The following is a 25,700-nucleotide window of genomic DNA, read 5'->3' as shown; positions in this document are numbered from 1 at the left end:
GCTGTAGTTCTCCATCTTCCTGTTTTGAGGAGCGCAGGAGGAGATGGATCTGGGTCTCATCCATACGGTGGCTTGTTAACGGCAACTGCAGCAGCCAGCCAGGTCACCACCTAAAGCAAAGTTAACACCTTGCATGGTGCCTTGGTCAGCACCCACCAAATTCGAGGATTCTCCTATCCTTCGACTCAAGGCTCTTTTGACAGATGTGATTTATTTCCTCCGAGAGCCAATCACATTGGCTCAACCACCCTATCTTAAGAAAACAAATACAATATTGTTTTAGCTGGACACTGCCCTCTGTCTAAGTGGCTTTTTAAATGAAGAACTCAGGTTCACTAAGGCACGGCTTACGCAAGGGCATGTGCGAAGTTCGAGGCCTGAGACGTTTGGAGAAGCGGCCCCAGGCGCAGGCGCGTCCCGCAGTGGGGCCCGTGCCGCCCAGGCGATCAGCCTCTTCAGTTAACTCGCTTCCCTCCTAGCAGGCCCGAGTCCCCTCGCCTCAGCCTCACGCAGCCAGAGCAAGGGGAAGAGGGAGTCCTTCGTGAGTTCGCCGCTCACTTTCGGCGGTGGGAAGCCGATCCGAAGACCCTTTTGTAGGTGAAACGCTCAGCTCGCGCGGCTCTGAACCACTGGGGAGCAGCGGCGGCTGCGAGCCGGACTGCGCCAGCACCTCGTCCCGCCCCGGGGCGGCTCAGGGCCGCCTGCGCGTGCGCGGTGCCAGGGGCGGGGCCTGCTCGCGTCTCGGTTGCCTGGATACCGAGAGCGTCCGTAGTGGCCGCTGGCGCTGGCGAACTGCAGGGTCTGGGGTGTTATTGGAGGGGCGGTTGGTCCTCATTTCTCCCGAAGCCCGCGGAGGAGCGGGTAAGAGCCCCGCGAAGCCGGCCCCAACCTTGGGAAAGGGATGGGAGGCGACTCTGGCCGCTAGCCCCGCGCTGCTAGCGGCTCCACCGCGCCCTAGCCGACAGCCGCCCTTCTTCCTCGCAGCGCGCCGCGATTCCCCAGCCTGGTCCCTTCTGCGGAGAGCGATGCCGCTTCCCGACACCATGTTCTGCGCTCAGCAGATCCACATTCCCCCGGAGCTGCCGGACATCCTGAAGCAGTTCACCAAGGCTGCCATCCGCACCCAGCCGGCCGACGTGCTGCAGTGGTCCGCGGGGTAAGCACCCTCGGCCCGGGGAGCGGTCCGGTCTACGTGCCCAAGCCAGACGAGCCCAGAGGGCCCTCCTCCCGGACCAGGGGCCCGACGCGGCGCTCAGCGTCCGTAAGAGTATCAGGCAAAACTTTCCCCTTAGCATTGGTGACATCTATACTTGAGTGTCTATCTAGGAACCATTTCGATTTATCGACCATGAGACCCGAAATTATTGCAAAATGCTCACTTACCTACAAAGTAATGGCAACTCAGTTGTTTAAAAGTGTTTATGATGAAGATAGACTAAAATTTAAAGCAATTGCATTGGGCAGAAAAGTGTCTACATTATGTTAAAAAAAATTTACATGGTTGCGGTCACTTTACTTGTGAAATGATTTTTTACAAAAAGGAATATTTTAGCTAAGTTCCTCATCTGCAGAGAATCCTCTCAAAGCTATGTATACCCAGAGCTGGTTAAATTTATTAGAACCGGGACGACCGTGGTCATACTGAGGTCATCATCCCTAGAGTGCTCCCGGTAAACTGTCCAGAAAATGAACCTTCACAGTTTTTTTTTTTTTTTTTTTTGCCACAAACATTACAACACTTTCCAGGAACAGACATTCATAATCTCAAAGTTACAAGTCAACAGATCTTAGAGGCATTAAAAGAAATCCTCTTGGTTTTACAGGAGAACTCTTTGCCCCTTTTCAATAAACAGATGTAAAACAAAAACTCACTTTTATGATGACAAGAGTCAGCATAGGTGTAAATTTAATTTAAATATTTTAGTCATCAACATGTCAAATTTTGACTGGGCTTGGTGGGTCACGCCTGTAATCCCAGCACTTTGGGAGGCCAAGCTGGGAGGATCACTTGAGCAATAGAATTTGAGACCAGCCTGGGTAACATAGCAAGACCCCATCTGTATTTTTTTTTTATAAGAAAAATAGTTTAAAAAGAAAAAAAAAAGCCAAATTTTGCTGGCTTTCTCTAAATTCTATAACCAAGGTGAATTAGTTTCCTTTGGCTGCTGTAACAAATCACCACAAAACTTGACAGCTTAAAACACAGACATACATTCTTGCAGTTCTGGAGGCCAGAAGTCCAAAATCAGTTCCACTAGGCTAAAATCAAGGTGTTGGCAGGGCTTTTTGCTCTTTCCAGTGGCTCTCAGGAAAACCCAGCTCGTTTCCTTTCCTTTTCCAGCTTCTAGAGCTGCATTCCTTAGACTCCTTGGCTCATGTCCCCTTCCTCCATTTTCAAGGCCAGCATCTTCAAATCTCCCTCTGCCTCTCTCTTCCAAGGACCCTGGTGATTGCATTCAGTGGCCATCCAGATAGTCCAGGGCGATTTTCCCACCCGAGATCCTTAATCAGTCTACAAAATCCCTGTTACCATGTAAAGTAACATTCCCAGGTTCCTGCGACTTGGACCTGGATATCTTTGGGGCTGTTATTTTACCCACCAACTGAGCTACTTGTCCATCCAGTGCTTGCCCTCTGAGAAACGCTTTTATCAATGGTTTCTGAAAGACTCTTTCAAAGTTCTTGCTAAAGAAATATAGCCTCTGGTTTTTTTTTTTTTTTTTTTGAGACGGAGTCTCGCTCTGTCGCCCAGGCTGTAGTGCAGTGGCCAGATCTCAGCTCACTGCAAGCTCCGCCTCCCGGGTTCACGCCATTCTCCTGCCTCAGCCTCCGGAGTAGCTGGGACCACAGGCGCCGCCACCTCGCCCGGCTAATTTTTTGTTTTTTTTAGTAGAGACGGGGTTTCGCCGTGTTAGCCAGGATGGTCTCGATCTCCTGACCTTGTGATCCACCCGTCTCGGCCTCCCAAAGTGCTGGGATTACAGGCTTGAGCCACCGCGCCCGGCCTTAGCCTCTGGTTTTAACCGTTATTCAAACTTAAATAAAAGGATTTATAAGAGTTTGTGCCCTACGAAAAGTTCCAAGATTTAGCAACATTTTCTTGGAACATTAAATTATATTTAGTAATACCTTAGAGGTAGTTATTTTAAGCTTCACTTTGTTTATTTATTTTTGAGATGGAGTTTCACTCTTGTTGCCCAGGCTGGAGTGCAATGGTGAGATCTTGGCTCACAGCAACCTCTGCCTCCCGGGTTCAAGCGATTCTCCTGCCTCAGCCTCCCAAGTAACTGGGATTACAGGCACCCGCCACCACACCCAGCTAATTTTTGTATTTTTAGTAGAGATGGGGTTTCACCATGTTGGCCAGGCTGGTCTTGAACTCCTGACCTCGGGTGATCTACCCACTTGGGCCTCCCAAAGTGCTGGGATTACAGGTGTAAGCCACTACACCCGGCCTAAACTTCACTTTAAAAGGTTTAATCAGGCTGGGTACAGTGGCTCACACCTATAATCCCAGTAGTTTGGGAGGCTGAGGCTGAGGCTGAGGCTGATGAATCACCTGAGGTCAGGAGTTCAAGACCAGCCTGACCAACATGGTGAAACCCCGTCTCTACTGAAAATACAAAAATTAGCTTGGCTTTTGGCACGCACCTGTAATCCCAGCTACATGGGAGGCTGAGGCAGGAGAATTGTTTGAACCTGGGAAGCAGAGGTTGCAGTGAGCCAAGATCGTGCCACTGCACTCCAGCCTGGGTGATAGAGCAAGACTCCATCATAAAAATAAATATATAAATATATAAATAAATAAATAAATAAATAAAGACTGAATCAGGAACTTTCCGAATGTACCATGCTACTAATTTCTCTCAAGAGCCATTTATTTATTTATTTATTTTTGAGATACAGTCTTGTTCTGTGGCCCAGGCTGGAGTGCATTGCTGCCATCTCAGCTCACTGCAACCTCTGCCTCCTGGTTCAAGCAATTCTCCTGCCTTAGCCTTCCAAGTAGCTGGGATTACAGGTGGGTGCCACCACGCCCAGCTAATTTTTGTATTTTTAGTAGAGATGGGGTTTCACCATGTTGGCCAGGCTGGTCTCGAACCCCTGACCTCAAGTGATCTGACCTCCTGGCCTCCCATAGTGGTGGGATTACAGGCTTGAGCCGCCGCACCTGACCAAGAACAATTTTTGAGTTTAGAAGAAAACCCAGGCATTATTCATTCAGCAGTATATATGTAATTGTAGGCTCAAATGTGTTTCAGCTGTCACAGGACATAATCTGTTAGGGAGAGCTATTCAAAAGTAACTCAAGTAAGGCGGGACTTGGTAAGTGCAAAAATGAAGGGTCATGAAAGTTAAGCAAAAAGTGGCTTGGTCCTTGAGAGATTTTTTAGGCAGGGAGATTGGGGCTTGGGTGGGGAGGAGAGGATTCCAGGAAGAGGAAGCAGCACAGGAAGAAGGGGGCAGAAACAGGAAGAAGAAAACCCATCAAAACCAAAACAGGAAACCACTATACCCATGGACATAACTGCTGTAGAACAAGCAAGCAGGCTGAGCATGGTGGCTCACACCTGTAATCCCTGCATTTTGGGAGGATGAGACGGGCAGATTACTTGAGCTCAGAAGCTCAAGACCAGCCTGCACAATGTGAGAAGACCTTGTCTGTACTAAAAATAAAATTAGCCAGCCATGGTGGTGCATGCCTATAGTCCCAGCTATTCAGGACACTGAGGCAGGAGGATTGTTTGAGCCCAGGAGCTGGAGGCTTCGGTGAGCCATGTTCACAACACTCTACTCCAACCTGGGTGACAAAGCAAGAGCCTGTCTAAAAAAGAAAAAACAAACAAAAAAGATGAAGCAAGTAGCTATTCCTCTTTCCTCAGGTTAGGGTTCTTTTCAAAGGAGCTTCTCAGGTGGGCGGATAGCAAAGCTGAGCCAGCCTCCCCCAAGCCTGTGGACTCCACCATGAGGGAGTCGGCTGTTCCTTATGATACCATCGTGCAGTTGTGCCTCACACAGGACAATGAACGTAAGAGTCAGTCAAGTAACAGAGGCTGCTTTGGCTGGCGTGGGCCTCAAGGGAACTGGCAGAGGCTAACATTACTTGGTCTCGCCTCAAAAGCAGGCTCTCCCAGCCTCGGCCCTACTGACAGTTGGGGAAGGCACAGGAGGAAGGGGCGTCCTGTGCGTGATGGGACTTAGCAGCCTCCTGGCCTGCACCCACCGGATGCCTGGAGTACCATCCACCCTCTGCTGTGACAATAAAAAATATCTCCAGGCCAGGCGCGGTGGCTCACACCTGTAATCCTAGCACTTTGGGAGGCCGAGGCGGGTTGACTGAGCTCAGGAGTTTGAGACTACCCTGGGAGCAACATGGTGAAACCCCGTCTCTACTACAGTATAAAAAATTAGCTGGGCTTGGTGGTGCACATGTGTAATCCCAGCTACTCAGGAGGCTGAGGCTGGAGAATTGCTTGAACCGGGAAGGTGGAGGTTGCAATGAGCTGAGATGGCGCTACTGCACTCCAGCCTGGGCCACAGAGAGAGACTCTGCCTCAAAAAACAAAAACAAAAACAACCACAAAAACAACAACAACAACAAGAGTCTCCAGAAATTGCCAAATGCCTTTTGGCTGGGGGTAAGGAGGAGGAACATTATCCCCCACTGAGAACTCTGCTTCCAGACGCCGTATCTAGCTCAGGATTCCTTGCCTGAGTTATGAGGAATTACCCCCACGAAATAGGTGAAAACCTTGATTAGTAGGAATGTGGCAAAACGAGGCACCCATTCTTCACCTGCACCCTTTAGGTCTTAAGGTTCACATTTGTCTAACTCATTGCTGCCTTCATTTTAACTTTTCTTCAAATCATTCACAAAGCCACAAAATGGAGCTGAAGTTGTCTTACACAGCAAGAAAACAAAGTCAAATTTGAGGGGTGTAAAGAGAGAGAAGGGATGAGATATGAAGTTTATTTGAGTCTATCAGATATCGACTTATCCGTATTTATCTGTAGCAATGTTTCTAACTACTCATGGCTTTAAAATTGTTAATCTGTGGCCCTGGTGGATGCTTTAATGTTCATTTTCCTGGATATGCTATCTCTTTTCATCATGCTGAAGTTTAGGGCCCCAAATGATGTGGCTTCAGCATCGCCACCTCTGGCAAAGATACCAAGGGGCATGAGTTTCTCAGAGGGTCTTACCTGGCACCCCTCCCACCACGAGCCAGAGGCTGGATGTGGGTTCCCTCTTGACTTATTGCCCCAACAGTTTCCCACTCTTGCCCCCAACATAAGCAGCAATATCAGTGTCCCAGAAAGGAACAATTAAGGGGAAAAATACCAGGCAGGAAAAGTGGGGGCGGGGGGTGGCGGGTGGGAGCCAGGCCAGCACCTGCCATTCCCAGTGTGGTGGCAGGTGACCTGTGTGTTCCTGGGCTGCCTCAGGGTTGAATATGCAGATGCTTAGAGTCAATCACCTCAAAAAGCAGCGAGACCAAACCCACCTGTCAAAAGTGGGAAGGTGGCCTGGCACAGTGGCTCACAGCTATAATCCCAGCACTTTGGGAGGCCAAGCTGGGAGGATCACTTGAGGCCAGGAGTTCCAGACCAGCATGGGCAATGGAGCAAGACCACATCTCTACAAGAAATCATTAAAAAGATTAGCCAGGTGTGGTGGTGTGTGCCTGTAGTCCCAGCTACTTAGCAGGCTGAGGCGGGAGGATCCCTTGAGCTTGAGAGGTCGAGGCTACGGTGAGCCATGATTATGCCACTGCACTCCAGCCTGGGTGACAGAGTGAGACCCTGTCTCAAAACATTTAGAAAAAAAAAAAAATACATGGAGCTCCAGCTGATTGTGAAGTGGCAGGGAGGAGGGGAAGAATAACACACGTTGAAGGAGCTTTTGCGAGTGCCAGCCACTGCGCCAAGCCCTTCTCACTCAGTGCTCCCCGACCCTCCACAGGGACTCTCATTATCCCCTCTGCCGACAGAGAAACTAAGGCATGCAGAGAAGGTTAAGTCAGAGAACTAAGTGGAGGAACCAGGACATAAGCCCGGGATGTTGGTCTTCAGAGCTGTCCTTCCTAATCACCATTGTTTTGGGGGGTTATTTAAGAAATTGCATCGCATAGCTGCTTTTTGTGTATTGATGAGCTTTCAGAGATGTCTGTTATTTATTAGATATTTTTCAGCTTTGTCAAGAGGAGATCCACTTCCTGTAAAGGACAGAATGGAAATGCCCACGGCAACCCAGAAAACAGACACAGGCCTGACTCCAGGACTCCTGAAAATTTTGCACAAGCAGGTATGGGGGGTTCTGTGGCCTCAGGCAACTGGCCTGTGCTTTCCTTACCATTCACTGTGCATTGATGACAGAGCGAGGCCCACCCCGGCGATGTATTTCAAACCTCCCAAGGTCCCTGAAGTCCTGCTTTTCCTGCCACGCATCGTCAAGGTTGATTCAAGGAAGAAATATGTTGTGTTTGGGAGGTCTTTTTCTAGCTTCAACAGCCCCAAGTAACTATCCAGGGGTAGATTTTACAAAAGTGAAATATGATTTCTTTTAAATACAAAATGTACATGACACTAGATTCTGCTGGGCGAAAAATACAAAATTCCAGAACCTGGGGGGTTTCCAGTCTGTTCTCCAGGTGTGCATTTGTGAAAGCTGTGCGCGGGCCTGAGTAAGCCTCTGCCTTCTCTGTCTGAAGGCGGGGCTGGACTTTGGCGCCCAAGGTGGGCAGCAGCCTCTGGTGTCCAGTTCTGTGGAGAGCCTGGGCCCCCTTCCTGCCTTGCACTTCTTCGCCCCACATGCCATCCTGTTTTTAGAGACATGAGTTACTAGAAAGTGGGTAATGGAGCAAGGCTAGGCATTCCTCATGACTCGGTTCTTTTGCTAAAAGAGACACCAGTGGCATAACCTTGATTTTCAAACTGACTTACCCCGTTCTACATTGTGAAGTGCTGTACTTCTGCGTAGGATACGGTGAATTCTGAAACTAGGACTTTTCCATGGCTACCTTAAGGGAAATGAAGAACTCTTGAATGGTGTAGCTTGGGAAAAGACATGCTGAAATTGCCCAAAGCCTTTTCATCCAAGATACTGCTAGCAGATTGCAGAAGTTACCAGTTTTGATAGATTGTTTAAAATAGTAGAAGGAAGGCCGGGCATGGTGGCTCATGCCTTTAATCCCAGTACTTTGGGAGGCTGAGGCAGGCAGGTCACTTGAGGTCAGGAGTTTAAGAACAGCCTGGCCAACAAGGTGAAACTTTGTCTCCAATAAAAATACAAAACTTAACAGAGTGTGGTGCTGTGCACCTGTAATCCCAGCTACTTGGGAGGCTGAGGCGGGAGAATTATTTAACCCTAGGAGGTGGAGGTCGCAGTGAGCCAAGATCATGCCACTGCACTCCAGCCTGGGCAACAGAATGAGACTATCTCAAAAATAAATAAATAAATAAATATATAGTGGAAGGAATACATTTATTTTCAGTTTTAAGATTTCTCCTAACTGTTAATGTGTTTAGGGGCTGGATTTTTAAAATGTTTTTTACTGAGGTTTATTTTTTATTGTGAAGCATTTCAGACAGTACTCAATATCAGTATGCCTGTTTCATTAAGTCAGAACATGATGCTGTATTCGCTTCACCGTCCTTTTTTCATTTAAGAAATAAAAGGTTGCCACTTACTGGCTTCCCTGCCTCCCCTCCCCAGGGCTGACAGAACCCACTGTCATGCATTTGGAGTTCATCTGTCCCCTGCGTGGGGCGGGTTACTCGGTGTATGTTGAATTTTCACAGCATTCTAGTGTTTTCCAGGTTTTAAAACGTACGTAAATTGTCATACTGTGTTTTCTAAACAGTGTCACCACAAGCAGTATGTGGAATTAACAGATCTGGAGCAGAAGTGGAAGAACTTGTGCCTGCCGAAGGAAAAATTCAAAGCGCTCTTACAACTGGATCCTTGTGAAAACAGAATCAAGTGGATAAACTTTTTAGCACTTGGGTGCAGCATGCTTGGTGGGGTATGTACCTATAAACGCATGTCAGTCATTCTGTGTCAGCATGGTCCCAGCTTAAAAATCCTTTCGGTTTCCGTAACTAAAGGAAACACTTTAGTAACTTTGTCTTAGAAAAGCATTTCACCCTGCTCCAGGCCTATTATATTAATATTTTTGGGCTTATAGTTATTTTAATTTACAGAAATTACTTATGAATGCCTCAATTTAAAGGTTAACAGTAGATGAAAGATATGGATACTATTAAACTATATTTAGGTTTTAGAAGAAAATGCATCAATGACTTTTTAAAACTACAAATCATTTTGTAAACTGATAACTGTTTTCCTCATCTGTGGAAAGAGGCATATAATTATTTTCTACTTTAGTAGAAATCTATTATTATTATTATTATTATTTCGAGGTGGAGTTTTGCTCTTGTTGCCCAGGCTGGAGTGCAATGGCGCAATCTCAGCTTACCACAACCTCCGCCTCCCAGGTTCAAGCAATTCCCCTGCCTCAGCCTCCCGAATAGCTGGGAGTACAGACGCATGCCACCATGCCTGGCTAATTTTGTATTTTCAGTAGAGACGGGGTTTCTCCATGTTGGTCAGGCTGGTCTCGAACTCCCGACCTCAGGTGATCTGCCCACCTTGGCCTCCCAAAGTGTTAGGATTACAGGTGTGAGCCACCACGGCGGCCTTAGAAGTCTATTATTAATAACTAATAGATACAGTGCAACTTTGCTGATGTTCGAGTATAAGCCAAGCGACTTAGGAGTAAGACATATCCTCCAGGTGACGAGGTGAGCCTGGGAGGTCGGGGCGAGAAGGGAGCTGGGATGATGTTGGCAGGACTTCCTTTGCAAACCCAGAGTCAGTCTTCTCAGCTAAAGTCTTGCTGTGAGACATGTTGGTTGGGTGAAGGAAGAGTAACCGGGCATCAGCCATGTGAAGCTTACGAAGAAAGGAGGCAGAGCAAGGAGAACTAGCTCCTTTGACTACATAGATTAACAATTTGATTTTACCCACTCCCTTCAGTCTGTGGCGCAGCGTGTATAACTGGACGCCCATGTGCTTGCTTCACAGCCCTCACTCAGCTTTGGTCCATGCCCAGAGCTCTTTCATTCCATTTTCATTAAAACCAATTCCTTGAAATGGGTGGTGGTAAACACCGGCAAACCTACCCAACGTGGTTGCTAACACACCCACTTCCAACCACCCGTGTCCTCCTCCCGCATCCTGTCCCCCTGCCTGGTGGCCTGAAGCAATGACGTTTCTGAAGCTCCTGCTTCTCGCTCCCTGGCCTGTGAAACGCACACTTCTGTGTGTCCCCCAAGAGGTACATTGCGGAATTGTAGTTGGTTTTGACTTGATGAAAAGACAATTGTGTTGTTAGTAATTTTCTGAAATTTTCATTCTAAATTATATGACTAGATGTATTCATCTGTATATCACAGACCGTGTTGTTCTTTCCCTTCCTCTGCCATGTCACATCTGAGTGCAGCACAGCTCACCAGCTCGGCGGATGGCCCCAGTGGGAAGCTCCGTGCGCTCAGGGAGGCGGGTGTGGTGCGGCTGTAGAATGAGCAAGAGTATTGTTGTGTAACTGCTCAAAGGCAATGGAGGTGCTTCCTGTCAGCCCTGGGCTACTTGTGCCAAGGCCTGGATGTTGGCAGGCCCGGTACCCTCCAGTAGCAAGGACAGGTGCAGATGGCACCAGGGGAGTGTCTCAGGGGTATTATCAAGATAGACAAAGGCAAATACATTTAATTATTGGAGACATTTTTATGTCACTTTGTTAATCTGGAACTCTGTGAAATCTGTCTATCTATCTATCTATCTATCTATCTATCTATCTATCTATCTGTCTGTCTTTATCTATCTATCTATCTATCTATCTATCTATCTATCTATCTATCTGATCTATCTATCTATATCTGTATCTAGCTATATATTTTTTGAGATGGAGTCTCACTGTGTCACCCAGGCTGGAGTGCAATGGTGCGATCTTGGCTCACTGCAACCTCCCAGGTTCAAGCAGTTCTCCTGACTCAGCCTCCTGAGTAGCTGGGATTACAGGCATGCACCACCATGTTCAGCTAATTGTTGTATTTTTAGTAGAGATGGGGTTTCACTGTGTTGGCCTGGCTGGTTTTGAACTCTTGACCTCAGGTGATCTACCAGCCTCGAGTTCTGGGATTACAGATTACAGGTGTGAGCCACCGTGCCCCGCCTAAATAAATAAATAAATAAATAAATATATACACATACACACACACACACACACACACACACACACACACACACATATAATATATATATATATTTTTTTTTTGATTCAGAGTCTTGCTGTGTCGCCTAGGCTGTAGTGCAGTGGTGCGATCCGGGCTCACTACAACCTCCGCCTCCCGGGTTCAAGTGATTCTCATGCCTCAGTCTCCCAAGTAGCTGGGATTACAGGTGCGCACCACCATGCCTGGCTAATTTTTTTGTATTTTTAGTAGAGACGGAGTTTCGCCATGTTGGCCTGGCTGGTCTTGAACTCCTGACCTCAAGTGATCTGCCCGCCTCGGCCTCCCAAAGTACTGGGATTACAGGTGTGAGCCACCTCTCCCAGCCCTGAAATCGATATGTTAACAATATAAAATTGTGTGCAATATTTGAATTAATGTTGGTGGTTTCTGCCTCTAAGCTTAGTTGTAAAATTTTGATTTCAACAATGATGAGAAACTAGAATAATTCATGTTTTTGGATCCATCTTTATAGTTTTCGCCTTCCTAATTGTGAAAATTGAGCAATAGATTTAAAACACAATTGAATGTGATTTGGCAAATAAGGCCAAATCTGCAATCTAGTGTGACACTAGATGGAGACATTGTGTTAAGGATAGAGCTTGGCCATCTAAACTGATTCCTGGGGAAGAGACATCACAAACGGCACAAATTCTTTTGTGTCCTTCCTATCATATGTTGCTTGACCCACAGAGAATAAACTGACACCAGGAAGCATGCTGTGTGTCACTGTGGGTTCCTGCCTGTCTCCTAACTGGAGCCACCTTGGCCAGCAGGACTCCAGATTTGCCCTTGACTCCTTCCATAGGTGCTGGAGGCCCCTCCTGGGCGTAGAAAGCCACAGTCACCCTCTGCTCTGGTCCAGTGCGGCTGTAGACTCAGGGTCAGGGTCAGGTGTGAGAGCTGACCTCTCCTCCCTCAGAGGAGTGTGTGCTCATCTGGGGTCCTTGTCTGCTGCCAGGGATGCCTGCTCTGCCCTGGCTCCTGCGGCCCGCAGAGCGCTGAGCTCAAACACCTGTTTCGGGGTGTGCCGGATAGACAGGAGGGGCTCGGACCCGCCAGGCCTTGGTGTGGACACTTGTGTTGTTGACCTTGTTGGCCCTGGGTGGCTTGGAGGTGTGCTAAGAACACAAAGCTGTGAATTCAAGGAGGGGTTTCATCATGTTGCTTGGCATCATAAGCGTTCATTTTTATGCTTTAAAAAATACCTTCAAAAAGGAGGAAATAAAGAAGTGAAGTGCGATGAGAAGAATTTGTAGTGGATTACCGCCTGCGGATGTTTATTCACATAGGGTGCTGTGTCATTGGTGGCTAGCCGCTGCCTGCGTGAGTGGGATAGATGTCATTCCTGCTCCCTGCGTCTATGGCGGGGCATGGCTTGTGGCAGGTGTACTCTCTGTGCTGTTACATTTATTTCTCTTAGAAATCACTCTCGTCAAATTCGTTGAGTTGAAGATCTCCAAAAAGACTGGAAACTTCTGTTTTAATTTCTGAGTCATACGTATCATTCATTCCACAAATGTTTACTGTGCATTATTTTGTGCCAGACCCCGTTCTAAGCGCTGAAGGTTCTGGAGTGAACAAAATGGTCAAACATCACCAGGTTATTGGAGCTGATGTCCTGTTACATCCTTGAATCCCTGAACACTGCTCTAGTTATTACATCAAAAGCCATCAATTCAGGTTAAGGGGCACTGTGAGCTGCCCCAGGCAGGTGATCAAGGACATTAAATTGCCATCTGGGTGTTAAGAGATTCCTGTCCTCCTTCTCAATGTTTTGATGTGCTTGCATGGTGAAATGACTATATTTCTATGTTGTGGCTTTTATTTAAAATTTTTTTTCTTTTTTCTGTAAGAGACAGGGTCTCGTTCTGCCACCCAGGCTGGAGTGCAGTGGCATGATCATAGCTCACTGCAGCTGTACTCAAGCGATCTTCCCACCTCAGCCTCCCAAGTCACTGGGATTACAGGCCTGCGGCACCACACCCAGCTAATTGTTTATTTTTTGTAGAGACAAGTATCTTGCCATGTTGACCAGGCTGGTGTCAGTTCCTGAGCTCAAGCAATCCTCTCGTCTTGGCCTCCCAAAGTTCTGGGATTTATAGGTGCAAGCCACAGAGCCTGGCTGACTTTTATTTTTCCATTTCTACAATGCCATGAATGATCCTGAGCATTAAAGCTGTGGATCAAAATGTTTTCTTTTGTCTTTTAAGCATGGAGATCTTTTTTTAAGATAAGAAAATTGTGAACCAAGTCTTTCATCCCCATACTCACACTGACAGAGTCAGTCCGTTATGATCAAAACAAATAACATAGACTTCAGTGAGGCTTTTTTTTTTTTTTTGGAGACAGAGTCTCACTCTATCACCCATGCTGGAGTGCAGTGGCGCAATTTCGGCTCACTGCAACCTCCGCCTCCGGGTTCACGCCATTCTCCTGCCTCAGCTTCCCGAGTAGCTGGGACTACAGGTGCCCACCACTACGCCCGGCTAATTTTTTGTATTTTTGGTAGAGATGGGGTTTCACTGTGTTAGCCAGGATAGTCTTGATTTCCTGACCTCGTGATCCACCGCCTCAGCCTCCCAAAGTGCTGGGATTACAGGTGTGAGACACTGCGCCTGGATAGTCAGGCTTTTAAACACATTTGAACTTTCTTAATCACAGAAGCATCTCTCTTCGTTTACAACCACAGATGCACACGTGTCTAGCGCAGCTTTCCATCTGAACACGGTGCACGCAGTGGCCATGATTTCTAGGGTTTGACCGTGTGCGGGAGTGCGCAGAGCCCTGCATGTGTATTCTCTGGAATCCTCCCGACAGCCCTTTGAGGAAGGCACCGTCATGTTTGCAGGCTGGTGCCCCAAGGCAGAGAGAAGCTGAGTCACAACAGGTGGCTTGGAAGTGGGGAGAGGAGAGGATTCCTCCTAATGGCTCCATAGCACAAGGAGTGTGCAGCCCACAGGTTAGGACCACCTTATTCAAGTTTACGCCTGAGATTTCCTGTCTCAGAGAAGAACAACTCCTCGGGACAATCATCAAAATCATTTTGTGTCCTGAAGTGATTCATCCCCTGGAAGGCATTCAACCTCGACCTTCTGACAACATACACTCTGGAGATCTCAGAACATCACCCCATCCAGCTGTGCTCCAGCATGTCAGATTCAGTGACTGACCTATCACGGTACCCTGCTGACCCGATGTGACGGCCACCTGCGCCAGTGACAGAGGCTGCATCCTGGCTTACTCCTTGCTGCCATTTCCTTCCAGGTTTCCCCAGCTAGGGCTCGAAAGCCCACTTGGACATGTCCAAGAAAGGCCAACAGAATTCCTTGTAGCCCCTGCAGCTGGTGGGAAGACACAGCCATGCCCCCACCGCTCAGTGGGAGCCTGAGGCCATAGGCATGTTTAGGAAGCTGTCCCTGAAGACAAAGGATGTGCTCGGGCTCTTGACTCCCCTGGCCCCAGCTCCAGTTTCCCTGATTGCTCATGTCCCTCCCTCTGTGGGAAAGAGGCAGGGCCCACGCTCCACTGACCAGCCTTGCCCCTTCCGCTGGAGGTTCCCATGGGCCGCTGATGTGGGCCGCTGTGGCCTCCCCTTCCCTGTCCTGGACAGGGTATCACACCCTAGCCACAGGGTGAACTGCTGCTTCCCATTCAGGGCCTCCTACCCTTACCTGCTGTCAGCCCCAGAAATGGTTTTAAATTAGAAAACTCTAGAGAATAACAGAATTTGATGAAAAGGCCCTTAAGCTTTTGAGAATGCAGTGCTGGGTTAGAGGCGCGGCTTCACTGGAAGTCCAGTCTCTACCCCCAGCACAGCCATGCCTCGGAGGGGGACTTCCTTTGTTCTGATTCTGTGTAAAACGGGCCTATTTTCGTTTCCATGCCAGCTGAGAGGTGCCCTTGGGGAGGTGTGAGGTGACTGTTGAGGGGCCCCGTGTCATCATGAGAGCAGCTATAATTTGGAAACTGAAAAATCCCACAAAGTTGGCACGCCGAAAATGCCCAGAAAATAGTGGGTGCCCCCGTGCCTGTGTTCTTCACACATCTCCGTTTGAATTTCAGATTATGGATCACTAAAAAAACTAAGTGCTTGGCCGGGCACAACAGCTCATGCCTGTAATCCTGGCACTTTGGGAGGCCGAGGCGGGCGAATCACCTGAAGTCAGGAGTTCAGGACCAGCCTGACCAACATGGTGAAACCCCCGTCTCTACTAAAAATACGAAAATTAGCTGGGCGTGGTGGTGGGCACCTGTAATCCCACCTACTCAGGAGGCTGAGGCAGGAGAATTGCTTGAACCCAGGAGGCGGAGGTTGCAGTGAGCTGAGATCGCACCATAGCACCCTAGCCTGGGTGAAAAGAGTAAAACTCCATCTCAAAAAAAAAAAAGCAACTAAGTGCAGCTTGCCAATCACCTCTGCCCAGCACGTATCGCACACGGGAGAATAAATCAGCAGCACGGCGGAGGGCAGCATGGGGCAGCCGTGCCGAGGAGAGGGTCTTTTGGCTGGTGTACAAGTGACTGTGCCACCCCCAGGCCTTTGGAATTGAGAAATAAATTTGAAGAAATGTAACTCTGCACAAGATCAAGCCAGTTGCCTTATGAATCCTTCTGGATATAAAGATTGCTGCAGATCTTATTGTCAGAAGCGTTGACGTGGGTAGTGTCATCACGCCTTTGCAGAGGCAGTGATGCTCTAGTGTTTTGATGTCTTTTTCCTTAAATACCACTTCCTCTGAAGCCTTGGAACAGCGCGTTACACAGATCTCATCTGCCTGCTCCATCCACGCCAACTCCTTCCTTCCCGACTCATCCTTCCTGAGGCCCCGCAATCCTGCACACGGTGGTGACGGACTTCCATTTGTGTCGGGTGTAAAAGCAAATCCCGTCATAACATGTCTTTGAAAGTTTCAAGCAAGCAACATGGATTGTGAAATACACGACTCTACTTTGAGCAAGTCCTCTCTTGGGGACAGTCTTTTAGGGGAGCCACATGTGCAGCGGTCCTGGAGCGGTGCCCGCAGCTCCACAGAACGGGTTCTGCACTTTTCCTAGAGAGAGCATCACATTGCCCTGGGGGCTGCACTCACCCGCTAACCATGCCGTCCACCTCAGCAGCACCAGGTGCAGCCGCCAGCCCACCGGCACTGCTGGCATGGGAAGCGGGTGGAAATGGGAGGAACTGCTCCATCAGGCCGCTGGGGACAGGGAGCTCAGTTCTGTTCAGGGCTCCATCTCCTGCAGCCAAATGTCTGGGTCCCCAAGTAGGCGACGTCTCTGCCCCGGGTCTTGTTCCTGTAGCCCACCTGGCAGCTGCTAGACATAAAAAAACGGAGTAGTCACTGGGATGAGCTCAGAGGCCCACCAGCTGCGCTCCAGTCCTGGCTGGGTGACTTGGGTGATTGCTGAGACCCTCTGGGCCTGGCCAGGGTGTCTCTCTGCTCCTCACAGTAACCACATGAGGTGACTGTCATTATTCTCACTGCCAGAGGAGGACAGCGGGCTGTGTTATCAGCCTTGCTCTGACCACAGTGTTCTGTAGGGGGGCTCATTTTGTCCCATAGCCTGGAGCGGGCTCAGAGCCCTTTCCTGTCCCTGAGGATGTGGGGTTTATTCCTGACACAGCCGCTGTGGAGCCAGACAGGCCTGGCCTGGCTCGCGGCGGCCCTTTCCCTGCGTCTGCAGCATTCCTGTGGGGACGGTGCTCGGCGCTGGCCCTACTGTGTTTGTTTCTTGCGCTTCCCTCAGAAGCACAGCCCCGGATTCATCCCTGCAGGCGATTCCCCAGGGATGCCAGCTGCCTCCGTGGCTGCTGCAAGCTGGAGCTCTCAGTCTGCCCTCACACCCCACCCCAGCAGCCTGCGGGGTACCAGCCTGCTCGGGAAGGTCCTGGTTCTCAGCCATGTTTGCCAAGTGATGTGGTGTAAATACTCCCACTGCAGCTAAGTTCAGGCTGCCAAGGTGAAGTCCTCCAGCTCACACAACTGCTGGAAACTTCGCAGTTGGCTCATGAGCCGGCTCCAGCACAGCACTGGGCTCCGAGGAAATCCTGTGCCACCCACCAGTCCTTGTCCTTCCTGGCCTGTCCCATGTGCTTTGACACAGGAGATTGCTCTCTCCACCAGGAAACGCTTTTCTTCACTCACCAGCAGCCTCCCTCCTGGCCGTGCCTTCCAGGTCCCCTTGCTGGTCCCTCACTCCCCAGCTCTTGGTGGTATGGTGTGTCCATGCACTGTCCTCCCACCTCAGCAACCTCATGGGGCTCAGCTGTATATACCATCCTGTTCGTACACACCATCCCCCCCCGTGTATGCCATCCCCCCGTGTATACCATGCCCCCCGTGTATACCATCCTGCTTGTGTACACCATCCTGCTCATGTACACCATCCCCCTTGTGTACACCTTCCCCCATGTACACCACCCTGCCCATGTACACCCATCATCCCTGTGTACACCATCCCCCATGTACACCATCCCCTGCCGTGTACACCATCCCACTGTGTACACCATCCACCGTGTACACCACCCTGCCCGTGTACACCTTCCCCTTCATGTACACCATCCCCCCATGTACACCATCCCCCTTGTATACACCATCTCCCTTGTATACACCATCCCCCTGTGTACACTATCCCCGTGTACACCACCCTGCCCATGTACACCACCCCACCCATGTACACCATCCCCCCCATGTACACCATCCCCCTATGTACACCATCCCCCATGTATACACCATCTCCCTTGTATACACCATCCCCCTGTGTACACTATCCCCGTGTACACCACCCTGCCCATGTACACCACCCCACCCATGTACACCATCCCCCCCATGTACACCATCCCCCTATGTACACCATCCCCCATGTATACCATCCCCCACCATGTACACTATCCCCCCATATACACCATCCCCCCATGTACACCATCCCCCATGTACACCATCCCCCACCGTGTGCACTATCCCCTCATGTACACCATCCTCCTCATGTACACCATCCCCCGTGTACACCACCCTGCCCGTGTACACCTTCCCCTTCGTGTACACCATCCCCCCATGTACACCATCTCCCTTGTATACACCATCCCCCTGTGTACACTATCCCCGTGTACACCACCCTGCCCGTGTACACCACCCCACCCATGTACACCATCCCCCCATGTACACCATCCCCCTATGTACACCATCCCCCTCATGTACACCATCCCCCATATACACCATCCCCCCATGTACACCATCCCCCATGTATACCATCCCTCACCATGTACACTATCCCCCACCATATACACCATCCCCCCATGTACACCATCCCCCATATACATCATCCCCCACCGTGTACACTATCCCCTCGTGTACACCATCCCCCAGTATACACCATCCCCTGATATACACCATCCTCCTGTGTACCCCATCCCGTCCGTGTATACCATCCTGCCCATGTATACCATCCTCCTCCCGTGTACACCATCCCCCCATGTACCCCATCCCCCCCATGTACCCCATCCCACCTGTGTACACCACCCTGCCTGTATACACCCTCTCGCCCATGCTCCCGAGTCTCCTCTGTGAGTGCTAGGCCTACTAAGTAGCGACCTGAGTCACCAGTTCCACCGGGTGCCTGACAGACATGTCAGTGGAAGCCACCCCAAACTCAGCTTCTCTCTGGAACTTCCCAGTTGATAGCAAATCTACCCTTGCAGCTGTTCAGGATCCAAACAGTGGAGCCATTTTTCATGGTTCTGTCCCTGCCCACATGCAGCCAACAGCGAGTTCTGGTAACTCCACCTTCAGGACAGGCTGAGTCTGGCCCTTCCCAGTGGCTGCCGCCACCCAGGCCCCTGGCTGTATTATTCCAGCAGCCTCCTCGCCAGGTTCCTGCCTTCCACCCTCATCACTGTGTTCCCGCCTTCCGCCCTCATCACTGGCTTCCCGCCTTCCGCCCTCATCACTGGCTTCCCGCCTTCCGCCCTCATCACTGGCTTCCCGCCTTCCGCCCTCATCACTGGCTTCCCGCCTTCCGCCCTCATCACTGGCTTCCCGCCTTCCGCCCTCATCACTGGCTTCCCGCCTTCCGCCCTCATCACTGGGTTCCTGCCTTCCACCCTCATCACTGGGGCCTCCTCCTGTTCACACATCGGCAGAAGGACTCCTTAGAAACACTCCACAGTGCTCTGTCTTTGTTTAAAACCCTTTGACACCTTCCCATAGAACCCAGCCAAAGCCCAAGTCCAACCTGGGTCTGTAAAGACCCCCGTGATCTGCCCCCCACCCCATCCCGCTGACCTCATTTCCCACGTTCCTGCCTCTCCATGGCCTGCTCTAGCTACCCGGAGTTCCTGGCGGTTTCTGGAACACACAGAAGTACCCCTGGAATTCTCCCAGCATCCCACATGACCGGCTCGTTCCCCCTGGGTCTGTGCTTACATGCTACCTGCTCTGACCTTCCCTGACCACCCAGTTGAAAATGTCACCCTCCATCCCGGCACTGCCTGCCTGCTGCTCCAGGCATGCCCCCTTCCAGAGCACCCTAGAATCCAGGTGTTGTGGCTTTCCCACTCGACTGGGATCTCCACCTGAGCAGGGCTTAGTCGTCTGTTCACTGCTACATCCTGGTGTGTAACAGGCACTTGGCAAATGTGGAGGGAATGAAGGGCTGTTGCCATGTGTGTGTGTTGGCAAGGGGGGGTACATTTCAGCAGCCACCCGTGTGAGCTCACCTTCATCAGTAGGCAGTGTGACCATCCAGGCAGGTACGAGAGAGCCACTCTGGCAAGGACGGGCTTCACAGAAGGGACTCGAGGTGGGGACCAAGGGGAGGGTCCCATAGGCCAGCTGCGGAATTAGGACACCTGCCCCCCCAGCTTACCCTGGCCAGGGTGTTGAAGGCTGCAGGTCACCGTGATGTCTTGGTGCAGAAGGAGAAAAGGAGACCTGGGCTATGCATTTTCTTTTGAAAAGATAGTAATCTTGTGTTACAAGGTTTCCCCCACCTCCTTCAAACAAACACACACACAAACAGCTCATGTTTTTTCAACAAGGATGAATTGAGCAAGTTGGAGGTGGGAGGCCACGGGCTGGCCCCGGGGGGCCCTGGTGCCCAAGCCCTGCAGTTCCAGCACCACGAAGCCTCTGGTCTCATGAAGATGACCTTGGCCTGTTAGCTGCCCCAACCAGGGCCTTGGCTGGGAGGGCAGGTGCTGAAAGCGTCTGCCGTGTGGAGGCAGGAAGGTTGCTCAGAGGACAGGCTTTCCCTCTGAAAGCGGAGGGTGGGCCGCTGTCTGAGGTGAGCCCAGCAGTTTGGAAGAGTGTGAGGGAGATGAATGGTTTGCAGGGAGGAAGTCCAGGTGTTGTCCCGGAGCTAAGACAGAGCCCAGAGCCTTCTGTGTGAACAGGGATGGAGCCAGGACAGAGCCCTCCCTTCTGCCTGGTGGGCATCGGCTGACACCCAGGGCCTCCTTGTAGGCATGCAGGCCATTGGCTGCCAGCCCTGCCCTCTGCAGGCAGCACCTCTGGCTGGTGGCAGAGTTCATTCAGCCCCTGGGCACATCCCCGGGTGTGTCTCTGGGCCAGTTGGGGCTGCACAGTTCTGCATTAGCTTAGGAAGTTGGTTTTAAAGACATTGATACTTCCTTTTGTCTGTAACAGTCATTTCTATTTGAATAGAAAATAAGATCTGTGAATTAGAATTTTTTCCTGGTCAATTGCACTCCATTCAAACCTTTTCTTTTGATTTTTCATTATGGCAATTGTACATTCCCCTAGTTCTCAGTTCAGATGGAGAGCGTACTTTTTGGAGAATTTCTGTCAGATATGCTAGAGTGTTGATTCTGCTGGTGCCTATTTTCAATGTGAGTGATGCCAGGAGTAACTGTTTTTCTCCCCACCTGGCTGTGGTGCTCCTAGTCCTTGAACACTGCGCTGAAGCACCTGTGTGAGATCCTCACGGACGATCCGGAGGGCGGGCCCGCTCGCATCCCCTTCAAGACGTTTTCCTACGTCTACCGCTACTTGGCCAAATTAGACTCAGACGTGTCTTCCTCGGAGACGGAATCCTACCTTGCCTCTCTAAAGGAAAATATGTAAGTATGCACACTCTCTAGGATTCAGGTATGTTGACCATGGGAGAATTTCCTGTTTCACTTCCCCCTTGTAGGGAAAAACCCAGTTTTTCCTTTGCTCTTCCACCACAACAAGAATCAACACAGAAGACTGCTATGACCAAATGTGTGGAGGTTTTTCCTCACCAAAAAGCGAGCAAGCAGTCCTGCAGCAGACACCAGCTCTGCGTTCTCATTCCATCGCTACCCTGTCTACCTGGAGATAGTGTGAGATCCCACAGGTGGAGGGCTCCGTCCCCGAGACTGCCCCCACCCTGCCGCATTTCTGATGCTAGGTGCAAGCCCCAGGTTATCTTGCCTGTGCTTCTGACTGACTGGCTATAAATCAGGGTTCCCACAACCCCTCCTCGGGTCAGTTAATTTGCTAGAATGGCTCACAGAACTCAGGGAAACACTCATGTTTACTAGTTTATTACAAAGGATATTTTAAAGGCTACCAACAGTCAGAGGAAGACAGATACAGAGGTATGGAAGGGTCTGGAGCATGGGGGCTTATGCCCCCACGGAGTTGGGGTACGTCCCCTCCCTGCCTGCGAATGAGCTCCTGTTGGCATTCCTGTTGGTCTCGATGTGTTTAGCTACCGGGAAACTTTCTAAGCCCTGTCCTTTTAGTTTTTTTTTTTTTTTTTCTGGAAGCTTCATGATTGATTAAATCATGAAGGCCATTAGTGATTACCTAAGCCATCAGCCCCTCTCCCCACCTCCAAGGTTGGGCTGGGCTGAAGGTCCCACCCCTCTAATCCTGCCTTGGGCTTTCCAGTGACCAACCCCATCCTGAAGCTATGTGAGCCATCAGCCAATCATGCGCATAAAGAAAGAACTCACTTTGGAGATTCCACAGATTTTAGGAGTTGTATGCCAGGAGGCGGGGTTGAAGACCAAATATATATTTCACAATATCACGTCCCTTGTCTGCAATAACTTTGTCCCAACAAATCCCGTGTTTGGCGGAAGGTTTAGGCACACCTAATGGTATTCAGGGTGTGCGTAAGTGGAGCTGCAGATCAAAGACCATCAGCAAAAGCAGGCAGCACCTCAGAAGGGAGCCGACCTCTCCTGTGGCTCCCACCCATGTGCGCTGAGGGTTAGGTTTCTTTAGACTTTAGAGGGAGAGAATGTATCCTTTCATTAAGACTCGTTTATCCCAAATCTATCCTGATTCCTATGTACAACATGTCAGGTGATATTAAATTGTAGCATGTTAAAAAGTGAGATAGAGGTTGGGCACGGTGGCTCACGCCTGTAATCCCAGCATTTTGGGAGGCTGAGGTGGGTGGATCACTTGAGATCAGGAGTTTGAGACCAGCCTGGCCATCATGGCAAAACTCCATCTCCTCTAAAAAAAAAAATACAAAAAATTAGCCAGGTGTGGTGGTGGGTGCCTGTAATCCCAGCTACTCAGGAGGCTGAGGCAAGAGAATCTCTTGAGCCCGGGGGGCAGAGGTTGCAGTGAACCGAGATTGTGCCATTGCTCTTCAGCCTGGGCAACAAGATTGAAACTCCATCTCAAATAATAATAATAATAATAATTTAAAAAGTGAGATAGAATTCCTTTCTCCACAATGAAACGTAGACATGGATTACTGCTGGTGGACCGCCTGACGGTAGTGCCACGGAGGCAGGATCATTTGCAGAAACTTGAGGATGTCACTGACATCAGTCACGCAATTCTCACTCCGATGAACTTGCTATATGACCCTGACACATTGCATGGTGTATTGTATTTGCACCAGGCTGCATGTGAGGTAAGGGTGGTTCTGCTCTGCAGCATGACTTGGAGCTGACATTCGAATATATTGTCCAGTGTTCTGATCACCTGCCACATTTTTTAACAAGATGAATGAATCCTCCCTTTAAAGACAAGATGCAGAGCAAAATGGAACAAAACTCTTGGGTCCTGCGGAAGTTCTCATTTGTTCATTCCTTAAACTACCATCAGATGCTGACTCTGCACCCTGCACTACCTATGGGGAGGCAGAGAAAGTAGCCCGGGGCCGGTGGGGTGTGCAGAGGCGGTGGTGACAACTGAAGGGCAGGGCCTGGGGAGCTGTGGTGCTGCAGAGTAAGCCTGGTTAACAGAAGAAAGGGCCTTCAAGGTGCAAGGGCAGGAAAGGGCCCAGCTCCTCCAGACTCCAGCCCCAAGGGAGATGGGGCCCCTGAGGTCTTCCCAGCACTTCCCCTTGGGACCACTGCCCCCAAGTGCTGGTTGTGGTTTGCCCCTGAGCCCCACACCTCTCATCTCGAACTGCCCACAGTACAGTTTGCTGAGCACCTGCTCTGTGCCGGGCACTGGCGCGGGTGCCGGGGATGATGGCAGTGAACAGGTCATGCCTGACCCCTGGAGTTTTGCCCTGTGAAGCAGACAGACATCAGACAAGCAGATTTCAAGACAGCAGGTCATGCTGAGTGCTGGGAGGACAGTAAGCCAGGGACAGGGACTGATGGGGGCTGGTCCCAGGGCCGCCTCTGGCTCAGCACATACCCCTGCTCGCCTCGGCCTCCTGAAAAGCCTCCTGGCCTGTCATCACACCCAGACTCTTGTCCTCTCCTCCCACCCTTTCTAACCGGCCACGGTGCCACCTAGGATGCTGGCTGCGGCACCAGGAGCTGGTACTCTATGATCCGCCAGCCTTCGCCTCCCTTCCTGCCCCAGTGGAACCTGCATCCTGCACCCTGCCCCACCTGTCCCAGCCCTCCTCATCTCCTTGTCCCTTCCACACCGTTCCCTCTCCTTTCTTCAAACTCGCATCCCCTCTGGGATGCCCACCATAGGCTGAGCCTCTGGCCTCCATGGTCCCCCTTTTTCCTCTGTCATCCACTGTCACTCCAACCCTCCTGTCCTCATGGAACATGGCAGCTCCCAAACTGTCCCTTCTCTCCACCTTATTCTTGACACCGTCCTGGCTGGTGTCTGCAGTCACACGGATGACCCAGTACTTTATCCCCAGCTCTCCTCCTGATGCCCACAGCCTCTGCTTCTGCACCGCCATCCGGATCATGCCGGGCCCCTTTTCCTGCTCTATCTGCTCACCTCTTCTCTTGTGCTCTCTGACCCAGCTACTCCACCTGATGGAGGCGCCTGGGACACAGGTGGTCCCATCTCATTCCAAATCCATGTCCCCAGCCTCCAAAGAACTGGGACCCTGTGCAGCAGCCCCTTCTCCCACCACTTTCCTGAGACCGCCAGTCATGAAAAAAGAAAAACCTATGCGTATAGTACCCATCTTTTCACCTAGAAATAAAGGTACATTTATTATACGTTTTGGTACATTTTACACAAGAAAATAGAATGCTTTATTTTTGGAGATAAGAATTACTGATGAGCAACCATAAATAGTTTTTTAAAGTAGACTTTTTTTTTTCTTTTTTTTTTTTTTTTGAGACGGAGTCTCGCTCTGTCACCCAGGCTGGAGTGCAGTGGCGCGATCTCGGCTCACTGCAAGCTCCACCTCCTGGGTTCACGCCATTCTCCTGCTTTAGCCTCCCAAGTAGCTGGGACTACAGGCGCCTGTCACCACACCCGGCTAATTTTTTGTATTTTTAGTAGAGACAGAGTTTCACCGTGTTAGACAGGATGTTCTCAATCTGCTGACCTCATGATCTGCCCACCTCGGCCTCCCAAAGTGTTGGGATTACAGGCATGAGCCACTGCGCCCGGCCAAAGTAGACCTTTTAAATTATATTGCGTTTTATAAAAATGTTACTAAGTATACGATGAGAAATTACCAATAAGCATCTTTATCTGTTTCCCATTTAGAGACACCAGGAGGAACGGCATGATAGGACTTTCAGATTTCTTCTTTCCAAAGAGGAATCTTTTAGAAAACCGTGAAAATTCTGAAGATGTAGGCCATTAATACAGAGAAGAATACATTTTAGTGTCAAAATCGTGCTCTTTAAAATTCTGGCACCAAATACAACTTATCCTGAATCACATACATGTGTAGTGTGTTTCTCTTCATGGGAATTTAGTGTGACCGTGCTTCATGGGGTCTGTTTCATGACTGCTCTTCACTGTGCCGTTTAAGGACCTGAAGTATAAGAAATTGTTAACAGTGAAATAATCTCTTTTAGTAAAATAATCTATTTGGTGACTGCAGAGTTGGAAGTGGGGCTGGGCAGTTTTAAAAGTGGCTTTTTGGCTGGGTACAGTGGCTCAGGCCTGTAATCCCAGCCCTTTGGGAGGCTGAGGTAGGAGGATGACTTGAGGTCAGTAGTTCAAGAGCAGCCTGGCCAACATGGTGAAACCCCATCTCTACTAAAAATAATACAAAAATTAGCCAGGCGT

At 50.1% G+C, this 25,700-nt stretch overlaps 2 protein-coding genes across 4 annotated transcripts; both read left to right on the top strand.

The window, feature by feature from the left end:
- Positions 1 to 454: 454 nt before the first annotated feature.
- LOC105489501 (rhophilin associated tail protein 1 like) lies at positions 455 to 25,348 on the top strand. 3 transcript variants are annotated; one of them, XM_011754334.3, is made up of 6 exons: positions 455 to 593; positions 985 to 1,156; positions 7,183 to 7,306; positions 8,865 to 9,026; positions 21,198 to 21,373; positions 25,170 to 25,348. In XM_011754334.3, the coding sequence occupies exons 2-6, from the start codon at positions 1,026 to 1,028 to the stop codon at positions 25,267 to 25,269; spliced, it is 693 nt and encodes a 230-aa protein (XP_011752636.1). In that variant the 5' UTR covers positions 455 to 593; positions 985 to 1,025; the 3' UTR covers positions 25,270 to 25,348. The 3 variants fall into 3 exon arrangements, with proteins under 3 accessions (XP_011752636.1, XP_011752634.1, XP_011752635.1); XM_011754332.3 differs by having other exon boundaries at positions 466 to 861; XM_011754333.2 differs by lacking the exon at positions 455 to 593 and having other exon boundaries at positions 736 to 1,156.
- LOC139363664 (uncharacterized) lies at positions 23,977 to 25,163 on the top strand (the record flags this gene model as incomplete). The annotated part of the gene is given in 5 exon segments (XM_071097915.1): positions 23,977 to 24,022; positions 24,025 to 24,170; positions 24,173 to 24,218; positions 24,221 to 24,428; positions 24,430 to 25,163. Coding segments are annotated over 5 exon segments (717 nt in total), but the record flags the coding sequence as incomplete, so codon positions are not given.
- Positions 25,349 to 25,700: the final 352 nt, after the last annotated feature.

This window comes from Macaca nemestrina, chromosome 6 (assembly GCF_043159975.1).
Source record: "Macaca nemestrina isolate mMacNem1 chromosome 6, mMacNem.hap1, whole genome shotgun sequence".
NCBI classification, from domain to species: domain Eukaryota; kingdom Metazoa; phylum Chordata; class Mammalia; order Primates; family Cercopithecidae; genus Macaca; species Macaca nemestrina.
Note: the sequence above shows the minus strand (reverse complement) of the source record. Positions and strands in the feature narration are given on the sequence as shown.